At 45.5% G+C, this 12,529-nt stretch overlaps 1 protein-coding gene across 1 annotated transcript in view; it reads right to left on the reverse strand.

The window, feature by feature from the left end:
• PDE8B (phosphodiesterase 8B) overlaps positions 1-12,529 on the reverse strand; it is a 111,446-nt gene that overhangs the window by 81,068 nt on the left and 17,849 nt on the right. The window contains exons 4-5 of the mRNA XM_040225917.1: positions 10,650-10,707; positions 5,961-6,049 (exon numbers count right to left, since the gene is read on the reverse strand). Coding sequence (XP_040081851.1) covers positions 5,961-6,049; positions 10,650-10,707 — 147 coding nt within the window. The remainder of the gene's footprint in view (positions 1-5,960; positions 6,050-10,649; positions 10,708-12,529) is intronic.

Genomic DNA, 12,529 nt, shown 5'->3' on the forward strand with positions numbered 1-12,529 from the left:
TTCACAATAACCAAGATATGGAGGCAACGTAAGTATCCATTGACAGATGAATGGATAAAGATGTGGTGTAGACATACAATGGAATATTACTCAGCCACAAAAAGAACAAAATTTTGCCATTTGCAGCAACATGGATGTACTTGGCGGGCATTAGGCTAAGTAAGATAAGTCAGAAAAAGACAAATACTATATGATATCACTTATATGTGGAATCTAAAAAAATCAAGAAACCAGTGAATATAACAAAAAGCAATTTCACAGATATAGAGTACAAACTGGGAGAGAGGGGAGAAAGAAATACAAATTATTAGGTATAAAATAAGCTATCGGGATATACAGTATAATATTTTATTATAACTATAAATGGAACATAACCTTTCAAAATTATGAATCACTATATTGTAACACAGGGGCTTCCCTGGTAGCTCGGTTGGTAGAGAATCCACCTGCAATGCAGGAGACCCCAGTCCGATTCCTGGGTCAGGAAGATCCCCTGGAGAAAGGAGAGGCTACCCACTTCAGTATTCTTGGGCTTCCCTGGTGGCTCAGATGGTAAAGAATCTGCCTGCAATGTGGGAGACCTGGGTTTGACCCCTGGGTTGGGAGGATCCCCTGGAGGAGGACACAGCCTGGAGAATCCCATGGACAGAGCCTTCACAAAGAGTTGGACATGACTGCGCAACTAAACACAGCACATATTGTAACATACGGTACAGCAGCTGTACTCCAATTAAAGCCAAAAATAAAGTAAGTTGCTACAGCCTACCTAATATGAGCTGTATACTGTCCTGTTAGCAATGCTGTATTTGTAAACATGATCATTTAAAATGTGGAAAAGAATCAAGGAGGACTTTAAAATTGGTACCAAAGTCATTACTGCACCGCGTCTCAGGAAGAAGCAAGCTAGTCTCATCGCGAGTGTGCTCAGGGCTTTGGGTCCAGTCCCCAGCCCAGCACCACAGGGAAGCAAGCCCGGTCTCCAGCAGTCCCACACGGAAAGGCAAGTCTATGTGGGCCAGTTCCTTAGCGTTGGGAGCTGGATAAGGAAGCGCCAACACGTCTGATCAGATGATACATTCCCCTCGCACCCACGCATTTTCTTAAAGTACCTGTGTGGCTCAATTAAGTATGTAAACAACTCCCTCCGAGTATGACTGTTTCTGTCAATTCAAGAGGCTGCTTTCGTACAAGATCTTAGCTCCAGCTGCCAAAATGGATCTATCAGATGTTCACTACAAAGTGAGAGTGATACTCTCTGATGAGTATCATGCCCCATGGAACAAAGCAGATCTTTATCAACAGTTAAAGTGAAAGTATACTGGCAGGACCAGCAGATTACTGTCCCCGGCGACGAATGGTATGGGACGGCCATGTGTAAATCTAGGCTTTAAATCAATTTGGCTGATGGTTCTGTTTAAATAAACCTGTAGCAAAATGAAGTAATTACTTTGAATCATGTTCCTAGAGTTTGAGAATTAAATTTCCTCCATTAATTATTAATATTCTTCACATAGAAGAAATTTAGCTTAATTTTTCTGTTTTTATGAGCCATATAACACAGCAATGCGAATGTGGTTTTGTAGTCTTCAGGTTGAGAAGTTGAAAAATTAGAAAAAGCTCCAGAGAAACAGAATATTGTTGTGAAAAGCCAAGAAGTGCTGGTAATGTAACCATTTCCCCTTCATTATCTTAGTTGTCCATGAAGATCCACGTGAAGCAGGTAAATATCACAAAGCTATGATAAACCTAGACAGTGTATTAAAAAGCAGAGGCATTACTTTGCCTGCAAAGGCCCGTATATCAAAGCTATGATTATTCCAGTAGTCGTGTATGGATGTGAGACTATGGATGGAACATAAAGAAGGCTGAGTGCTAAAGAACTCATGGGGATGATCCAGAGAGATGATATGGGGTGGGAGGTGGGAGGGGGATTCAGGATTAGGAGCTTGTATACACCCGTGGTGGATTCATGTCAATGTATGGCAAAACCAATACAGTATTGTAAAGTAAAATAAAGTAAAAGTAAAATTAAAAAAAAAAAATAAAGAACTGATGCTTTCAAACTGTGATGTTGGAGGAGACTCTTGAGAGTTCCTTGGACTGCAAGGAGATCAAACAAGTCAGTCCTAAAGGAAATCAACCCTGAATGTTCATTGAAAGGACTGATGCTGAAGCTCTTCGGCCACCTGATGCAAAGAGCTGACTCATGGGAAAAGACCCTGATGCTGGGAAAGAGTGAGGGCAGGAGGAGAAGGGGACAACAGAGGATGAGATGGTTGGGTGGCATCACCGATTCAATGGACATGGTTTGAGCAAACTCTGGGAGATGGTGAAGGAGAGGGAAGCCTGGCGTGCTGCAGTCCATGGGGTCACAAAGAGTCTGACACGACTGAGCGACTGAAACAACACAACAGGTGGAAAGTCTACAGGGAACACGGTGCTACAATGGTGTGCAGAGTGCGTCTGACTTAACCCAGGGTGCCTGCACTCTGCTCCATCACTAGCACCTACATATCAGGCACCTGCAACCGTGCCAAGAGTCTCTCTGGCTCTCAGTGTTTCCTCCGTCAGCTGTGCTGGGGTGGTTGGGTTACACGATCTCTTGTGTTCCTAACAAAGGGACTCTAGAATCTACTCCAACGAAACATGCACACCCCTCTGAGACACACACACCGAGGCTGTAGAACCAGGGTACGATGGATTGCGCAAGGTGGTGGCGTGAAGGGTGAAGGTTCTGGAGACAAACTCACATCCCAGCAGGAGTGTGGAAGTGGCAGGGAGGGAGTGATGGGCGTGTTACCAGCCAGCACCGCTCCTGGGCAGCAATGCAGCACAGGCTGGTTACCTTAAGCCATCACAGCTCGGTTTCCACTCCTGTAACACACGACTGTCACGCAGAGCCCACGTGAGGATAAAGTGCTCTAAAAACATCCGTTGGTAATGAGAGGTGTAGTGTTCTACAGAATACCAAGGTTTGCGCATCAGGAATTGATTCTTTCTAAAATGGAGGACTGCTATTGTCTTAAGACTTGGAGTAAAATAAACTGATCCAGGTGTGAGCCTTAGATAATGGGTATCAGATTGCCTAATGACGAAACAATAGCTCATCCTTCATTCATGTAAACTCACAGTCCATAGGGTCGGGCATGACTGAAGCGATTTATCAGCTTAAACTCCCAAACTGATATTTTGGTTAACATAGTTCTTTTCATGATAAAGAAGCACAAGAACGTAAGTGATAAACGGTCATCAGTTCTTCCTTGTCTCCCTAGCCATTTCCCCTTTCATGAATTCTTCTGTTCAATAAAGCGATCCGCCACATGTACACAGAAGTATGATTCTGTTCTATCTTTGAAAGTTATTCTCATATAATGGAATTTCTAGATTAGGTAGCTTACGTTTGATTACATGATCTTTTTTCTTGGTTAAGTAAATATGGTCACCATCCACGAAGACTGGACAGAAGTGTTTGCCTTCAACACCCAGTATTATCCATGCAGTACAGCATGTCCTTGCTGAATGCTAGTAATGTCACATATTTAGCTGCAGCTGGGGGTGGAATTGCAGGGGAAAGTATTATATAATTAGACTATAATTATTCTGGCATTGTATAACACAGAGCCTCGCTTCCCCTATCAACAGCAAGTCACAGAGTTGCCTGTCAGCCCCTGGGGTGCAGGTAGATGGTTTAGATGTCCTGAAGTACCCTAAGGAGCTGGAGAGACCATGAAGGGGCACCGTCTCTCCCATCCACTAGGCCTAGAGAGAATCAAACCACACACCCCACCACTACTTCTCCAAAAAACAAGAAGGGAGCTGAAGATAGTTGAGGTACAACCAGCCAAACAGCATCAGAAGGACCTGACCACTTAGTCCTTCCACCCCTGTCTTCTCTTGCAGAGAATTTGCCTCCCTTCCCCCCTGCAGGGGCTCCTCCCAAGCAGGTTGCTTCTGGCTGGGAAGGGAGGCTTCCTATCAGCCAAGCTGAAGCTGGTGCAGAAGATGAGGGGGTTAGGGTTCTGAGTAAACCCACCTTCCTGGGACTGCAGCTGCTGGGCCAGGTCCGTTCACCAGCATGACGCAGATTTGGACTAAGAACCCAAGGCATTTCACTACGACCTTTACAATGAACCCAACTCTGCCAACCAGCTCAAGCCACTGATGGGTGAGAAGTTATGGGACTTGCACAGTGTTAGGTGCTTAGAACCTTGCCGAGTTCTGAATCTCTGAGTCCTTGAGAAGTTCTCAGTCCCCTGGCTCTGAGCAGATTTCATCAGCACGATAACCTAAAGCCCTTTCCTTTTTAGCTCCAGTGCTGCCTGCGGATGTTTATTTCAAATTGCCAGACTTGCCTTCGCCCCACTCCCCCTTGACAAGGTACCTTCTGACCTCTGACCTGTGCCGTCATACTTCCTGCTGCCTAGGAAAACTCAGGCAGTCATTTAAAATAAAATGAGGGAATTACCGATAAAAGCAGTAAGGCGTCTGCAGTTCACTTTTGTGGTAGATCATATAACTGTTGAAGAATTAAACCACAATGAAATCTCTCTTTTCCTAATCCTATTTATTGTGAAAACATCTAAAATAAAAATACAAAGTCTTTTTCACTCTCCATAAAAACAGAAGAGACCCCCAGGAATAAAAACAATTAAAGTACAATTAAAAATCATAAATTGCTGTAGTAAAGGCAATGTGGTTTCCCTAAGAAATTCTATGAAGTTCCCAGCTGCTAATAAATATATGGATACAAAGAAACCAAGGGATTTTTCTTCCTTATCAAAGAACTCCCACTGCTTTGAGATTCTCAATTGTTTAAGACTGCAAAAGGGACTGTTTACCCCCACACTTCTTAGTGCTCTCTAGCCGCCAAATAGTTGACTTCCCTGAGCAGGGTGAACCACAGAAGAGCCCGTCTCTGGGGGTTCAGGCCCATCCATTTTTCTTTCAAGGGACAGAGGATGGCCCAGAAAAGTTGTTTAGAAAGGGTTTTGTTCTCTTTGAAAGCAAATTCAGTAATCAAGGTAAGAAATAGAGCCATTTCAAAGAGATGCTATCTTATTTATTTTTCGCTGAGTCTGAAAGCCTGGCAGGCTACAGTCCATATGGCTACACAGAGTTGGACATGACTGAAGCACCTTAGCATGCACGCACACACTGAAAGCCAGGTGACCCCTCAGTCTGCCGGAGAGAGGAGCCAGGGCCCTTCTGGCATCCTGTAGCCTGCAGCCCCTTGAGACTGGCCTCCCAGGGGCTGCAAGCTGCCCTGAGCCTCTTCTTTCCCCTGCTGTCTCTGCTCATAGGGACAGGTTGAAGAAATCAGGGTCCTGAGAGTGTGCCAGAGCAGAGCCTGAGCAAAAGCAGGCATGAGCTAGAACTCAGCTGTTTCAAGAAGCCCCAGAAGCAGAGCATCCTGCCACCCAGACAGCGAGAGAATCCATTTATCTCAGAAGTGAGCACCAGAGAAGCTACGAGCACCAGATATGCACACAGAGACTCAAAACGCTCTTGGAGATACCTCATGCATACTGAGGCCACAAGCAGGCCTCAGGCAAGTGCTATCACAAATAGGTAACAATTACTGTAGTTAGCATAAAAGATACCCCTGGGTGCATCTATACCAATCCAAGTAAGAATTCATAAATGTTGCAAGTACTAAGTACTAATCCTCAAAGGCTATTCTTAATCTCCATATAATTGTACAGAAGTTAAACAGTACTTTTCCTAGGGTATAATTTTAAAACTGCTGTAAATAGTGGAAAATACTGTCAAAAGAAGAAACGCTTCCAATTTATTTCATTATACCAAAGGGCTCCCAGTTTAGACTCTCTCTTTTAGCAGCTACCATCACTTGTTCAATAGCTTCAGAATCTCTGGGGTTCTACTGTGACCCTCAAGCCTGAGGATAGACAAGCTTGGCCACAGAATGGTGAACCTCATGTTCATCCTATTTTGCTACATACCTTAATTTGAACTGTGAGAGAACTTCCCCATGTTCTATTTGAATCAGTTCATTGTAGCAAGCGATTATGCTGCTGTTCTCCATAAATCTCTGGGGGAAAAAGCAAAGATAATACATAAGACAAATACAATTACTTCTTAAACAGTTAAAAAAAGGCTTGTTTTTCCAACCTCAGGTAACTTTGCTATATAAGACAACTAGTAAGTAAGGTGAGATGAAATAAAACAGCTGTCAGGGTGTTTGAAATGCCTGTTTAAATGTATACAAGAAAGCAGATAATATTGTACAGTTAACTATGACAAAGGTGGGGAAAAGTTCATTATGAACATTCACAGGAAAATAAACATGCAAGGGTTAGAACACCTCCTCAGCCTTAGCTAATTACTGAAGCATCTGGGCTGCTGCTGCACGAAGGGAAGTCTTCTGAAACCTGAGCCTGGACGCCTTCACCGTGTGCATTGGGAGTGATGTCTCCTGGACGGAAGGGAAGGTCTTTGCTTCCTTCCTCATTTGAGGGCCTCACAACTGCTCCCTCTCCCGTGTCTGTCTCTTTCACACACATGCGCGTGTGCACACACAACCGGCAAAGCCCCCCGACTCTCCCTGTGCCTCTGGTCCCACTATCCCAGGAAGAAGCTGGGAAGGGCTAAGAACAGAAGGGGAACCATGAAGACACACGGAGGGAAACACTTTCTACTTGCAAAGCAAAGTCAAACATGGTGAAGTTTTGGTTGAGCTTCTGGGCAGCTGGAGATTACGTGTCAGTCTGTATCCAAGCTCTGAGGAGTATCAGATGACGCTTCATACGGCACAAAAAAAGATCATCATAAAATAAGTTCTTGAAAAGGATGAGATAAAGTTACATTTCTTTTTAATAACATTAATTTTAAAGTGTATAAAATGTAGAAAAATCTCCAAATCACTGATTATATCATAAGGCTGGAGATATCATTAATTTTGGTTTATTTATCTTAGACTTTTATCATATCTCCGTGTATATGGATATATATGTATAATCATATACATATGCTTATACATATAAAATATAAAATGATGTTATATTTTCACTTTCATAGCCAAGTAGTAATTTTTTATGATTCTTATTTTCCTTTCGGTCTCCTTAGAACTTTCAGTGTGGTAAAGGTCAGCCTTCTGGTGGGTGACAGTTTCTAAACACTGGAGTGCTTTGTTTGCATGTAAGTGACACTCAGTGAGTGTTTTATAGACTAAAGGCAGTAGGAAAATCTTTGGGGAATTTTAAGACTATAGTTAGTTAATGCAAAAATCTGAAATAAACTGAGTGAACCAAGAACAGTGCTCCTCAAACTTCAACACGCTAAGAATACCGTGGGTGTTTGGTTAAAATGCAGATTCCTGGGCCCTGCTTCCAGAAATGTAGGCATATGTCTTTAGCACGGGATTTTTCTACACTCTCGGGTGTGATACTGCCAACAGACACTGTACGTTCTCAGGACAGGAGGAGGAGCAGCAGAGTCTTCACTGATTTTTCACACTTACTTGACCACAGCAGCCTTTTGTCATGGACACCTCGTAAGAGCTTTGGGCCACTAGCATTCCTTGAAACAGTTTGGGAAATATGACTCTGATAGACCAGGCAAGGAGTTGGCAGTTACACACCATAGATTTGCATCTTGACTTGTTCTGAGTATGAGCTCTGCAAGCTAGTCATTTTGAGTCTGTTTCCTCTTCCACAAAAACAGAGAAAATACCAAACCTCTCATCTGTAGATGAGGATCAGGTCAATCACCTAGAATGGAGTCTGACAAATAGTAAGTCTTAGTTCCCCACTTCTTCCTCCATAAGACACCTCTGCAGGGAGGAACTGTCTGATCACTGTATCCTTGACACGCCAAGCCCACTGCCTCACACAGAGCCTGTGCTCCCTGAACACCTGCTGAATGAACTCGTAATGATGTCCCTTGGAATGATTCCACTTGGAATGATGTCATGTCAACGTCATTCCAAGTAGAAAAAGTGGTACACAAAGGTTGATACAAACACCAGCTGCAATGGCCCTCTGCTGAGACGCTCTTTCTAAAAGGCTCAGAGTAGACCAAGCGCCACGCAGCTGGCAACTCGCTCACACAGAGCTACCGAGGCTTCGGGCAGAGCTGCTGCAGGATACCTGATGGTGCAATGTGTTCCTGGATCCCCATTCAAGACCCATCGACTGAAGGAAGCCAACTAGCTAGTAACACAGAGCTGAGTTTCAGCAGATGATTTAACATAAGCAAGATAACTCAGAGGTGGGAAACAACTTCACGGAAGGCAAGAAGAATAGCTGGCATATTTGGAAGGGTGCTTGGGTAGAAAGTTGCCAGAGACAAGATTTTGCCCCAAAAAAGGAGACCGGCCACCTGGAGAGCAGCCTCAGCCGATTCTGTGCCATGAAAACTCGGGATGGAAAACCTGGAAGGTGTGGTGTGCTTCTCTGGGAAAGAGCCTCAACTATTTGGGGGCACCCTGACCTGGCTGGCAAATGGCCTTGATCAGGCCCAGGACTAAAGAATACCAGGTGGCCCCGACGGTTACTGTCTTTCATGCTTTCACAAAGGGCTTCATTCACCATGGCTGCCTGCAGAAAGTAGTACTATATCCAGATAGAGAAGTGAAACCTTCCAGAGCAGCACAGACAGGTTACGAAAAGAATAAAAAAGGAACAACTGTATCATCCCTCTTAAATTTACTCAGTAGCATTTGCACCCAAAGCGGACAGATGTTTCTCCTGAGCTTTTCTGAGTAGACGGGCAATCTCAGCCCTCCAGGCAAGACGCACCACTCCAAACACCATCAGTCTCCACACCAGCTGGTTGGAAGCGGGATCAGTGAACTAAAAGCTGAATGGAAGGGGGTTCAGGATTGGAAAAACGTGTACACCCGTGGCGGATTCATGTTGATGTATGGCAAAATGAATGTAAACTAAAAAAAAAAATAATAATAATAAATAAATAAACCTAAAAAAAAAAAGCTGAATTCAAAGGGACCCTCAACAGCACACACGGCAATCGGGGCTCATTGCTGTACCCATGGTGTGTCGCGCCTTCCCCAACCTGCTCCTGGGCAATGGAGAGGACCTCCACACTCATATTCTGAGACGGCCTGCCTCAGATGTGAAGGGCAGAGGTGGGCTGGGGTGCAGAGGTGGTCAACGTTCCACAGCAGATTTATGAACACCCGTCATTTCTCAGAAAATGAGTAAGTAAAGGTGTTCCCACAACATGACTTCTTAGATGACTTTCCTTGTGCAACTCTCCATTTGGAAGCTCAGAAGCACCGTCTCATTAAGATAGAGCGGCACACAAGAAGAGCGTCCAGAAGTGAGTGCCAGCCTTTGAAGGTGTGATGACGGACAGGAGGCAGGTGTCAGGGGTGAGAGATGGGGCTGACCAGAACCGCTCAACCCTGTCACGTGGGAACCGTGGCACCCCCTTTGATGTTTTACACAGCACTGTTACTCCCCCACGGAAGCACACTGAAGCCCAAAAGAATGGCATCCCATGGGCAATTTCTGCTTCTCTGGGATTGACAATGAAGGAGGGATTCTTTTTTTTGAACCTAGGAGGGTGAAACACCAGTTGCTACCCACAGGACCTCTCATAATTCACAAGGCTCTGGCAGTCTCCTATTTTTGCAGGAAAAGGATGCATCCCACTCAGATTCAGATTACCCCGATCACGGGACTCCAAGAAGCCAGGTAAACCTAGTTACCTAGTTTGGTGGTGAGTCTCCTTAATCAATCTTAATCTTCTAGTTGAGCATCAGTGTTATTCATGTAGTTGTCACAGAATTTTTCTTTGCTGTTGTTTTTGGTTTAAAGCAGCAGCTCACAAGCTGCCTAAGTCAGCTGTGGATCTCTACTCTATTTTTTTTTCCAAAGGGTAATCTTTTATTTTCTAATAGAAGAAATAGATGCTTGTTATTAAAAAAAAAAAATCAAGTTGTGTATAAAGTGAGGTCCTCCACAATTTCTCTGTAAGGATCTGTAATACCTTAATCTTATGAGATATATTCCCTTTAAGCAGCCATATTTTGATGCTCTTTCTCCACCCCTTTTTCTTCTCTCTCAGACTGATTCCATCATGTGGCCTTCCATTTGTATGCACAAGGCCTCACCTCCAATCAAGCCTTCAGACTGCCCCTACCCTGAGCTACTAGTAAGCCTCTGGAGCTTGTTAAGTTTTCTTGAGCTTGTTAAGTTTCCTTGAGTAAGCAGTCTTCATCTTCAAACTGAGTATCAGGGTTACTCACGGAGCCATCACTCAGAATTCTTCTTTGCTGACAAGTATGGTTTCAACGAGGAGTTTCTCAGATGCTGTTGGAATCAAGGGCCTGTGTCTGAGGTGTAAGCTCTGGCTGGGCCCTGAAGACCATGGAACCCTGTGCACTGATCTAGGGACTACTGATAATCCCATACACATATGCTAACTGGTTTAAGTGGGGTTACTTTGAGACTATGGAATTTTAACCTGATATCATAAGACAGATTTTTAGCTATTACATATCCGTTGCTAAGATAAATGAAGTTATGAGAGAAAAAGGGAAAAAGCCTGGCCATCAGACACTTGTCACCCCCCATGAGAACAGTTTTCCCTCCCAGTCCTGGGGCCAAATGTCTGCGACAAGACGCACAGCCGCACCTGCGGGAGGTGCCAGGTCATCCTTTACGTACCCGGTTGAAGCCCGCGTGCAGAAGGGGGAGCACAGAGGCCTCTTCATAGTTGCCGGATCTGCCACAGAGCAGAAAACGTGATCACTCAACAGATACAACCAGGGCTCCTCACACTGAAATGCAGAGACAATGTGGAGGAAGCAGGGAGCTGGCTCCAAGAGTGGCTTCCTGGCCAGCACACGCCTGCAGCAGCACCTGTCTTGCAGGAAGCGAGACTCCCACATCTGCCTTTGGATGCAAAAAGAGCAGAGACGGTAGCGGGAACTCCAACAGTGTGGGTGAGAACTGTAGCACAGGTACGTACAAGAGGCTCCCTCAGAGTTGGAGCAAGTGTACAGGAGCAGCGCGTCGAGGGACGACATAACGTGCAACACTCGCCCCGCAGAGCACTGTGCCCTTTGACACCTCCAGACATTCTGGAAGCATGACGCCCCCACCCTAGACCTAGCTGGGTCCAACTCTCAGGAGGACAACTGGCATCAGAGGCTGCAGCGCCCTGAGCCAACAGGAGAGGAGAGCCAAGTCAGAGGGAAGGAGACAAAACTCACTGGCTCTCATTTCAAGGGGCGGCTTCCTGCATCGAGCCTGCCTCCAGGTCTCAGAGCTGCAGTTTAAGTACAAGGTGGGGATGGGGTCAGCTGATCGTGAAGTCGTCCTGAAGCTCTGCTGCCATCTTTATAAGAGAGGGTACCCCCAAGACAGCCTGCAAGTAACATGGAGCATGCGCCATAGAAATGGGGGTGAAAAACGGGACGCTAGGGATTGGCCAGAGAAGCAGACAGCTCTGCCTGCCCAGAAATCCCAGGGCATGTCTGCCTCGTCACCTGTGGCTGAATCCCACCTGACAGGGAAAAGCTCTTCTGCCTCCCTCTTCAGGAGCTCAAGGTTCTACCCTGTCTGGTCAATCAATAAGTAGGGGCACCAAATGGGCTCCAGAGGTATGAATCGTGTCATACTTCATAAGCCGGCTGGCACAAGCAGCATTGATTTTATCACCGTGTGTGCCGAGTTCCTTCAGTCATGTTCGACCCTTTGTGACCCCATGGACTAGAACCTGCCAGGCTCCTCTGTCCATGGGATTTCCCAGCCAAGAATACTGGAGTCGGTTGCCATTTCCTCCTCCAGGGGACTCTTCCTGACCCAGGGACCGAACCCACGTTTCTTATGTCTCCTGCACTGGCAGGTGGGTTCTTTACCACTACCCGCCACCTGGGAAGCATCATTAACTTCCTCTATAAATGAAATATTTTTAAAAACAGGGAAAAAAGTGAAAACTCATAACGAGACACAACAAACCACTACTTGTCAAGGACAAGTACACATTTTTGCTATATGAGCAGGAAAAAAGATGAATGTTTTGTTTTTGGGCCCATGGAATCAGCCAGCCAGGCTTGGGCAAATGCTGTGTGGTCTGGTACCCATGTCAAGGCTCTAAGACCCTGTTAAGAGTTCCCAGTCCCCAGAAGATAAAATATAAGCAAGGAGGCTGAAGAAGGCTAGTCCCCTCACTCTTTCCCTTGAGATCCTGTCACCACTAGGATGGCAAGATGCTGAGGCCAGTGGGACAGTTTCTTTACGTTCCTTGGCTCAGACCCTGTGGTAGGTGTCAAAGTGAAGAGACACAGCTCCTAACAAGACACTCAAGGCGTCACAGGTCAGGAGGAGTCTTTGTTTAGGGCAAGACTTGGAGGCCAGGATTTCTTACTGTCCCAATATGGCCTTGGAATGGATATTTTCAATCTCCCCCTGGGTGGGGCCTGTCTGAGGGAGACTGATACTCTGAGCTGCTGGCCTGTGAGCTCCTCCAGGGCAAAATCTGTCCCAACTCTCAGAACAGGGCCAAGTCCAGTCAGTCCCGGGCTCAGATTAAGGCCTTATGC

This window comes from Oryx dammah, unplaced genomic scaffold (assembly GCF_014754425.2).
Source record: "Oryx dammah isolate SB20612 unplaced genomic scaffold, SCBI_Odam_1.1 HiC_scaffold_26, whole genome shotgun sequence".
Taxonomy (NCBI): domain Eukaryota; kingdom Metazoa; phylum Chordata; class Mammalia; order Artiodactyla; family Bovidae; genus Oryx; species Oryx dammah.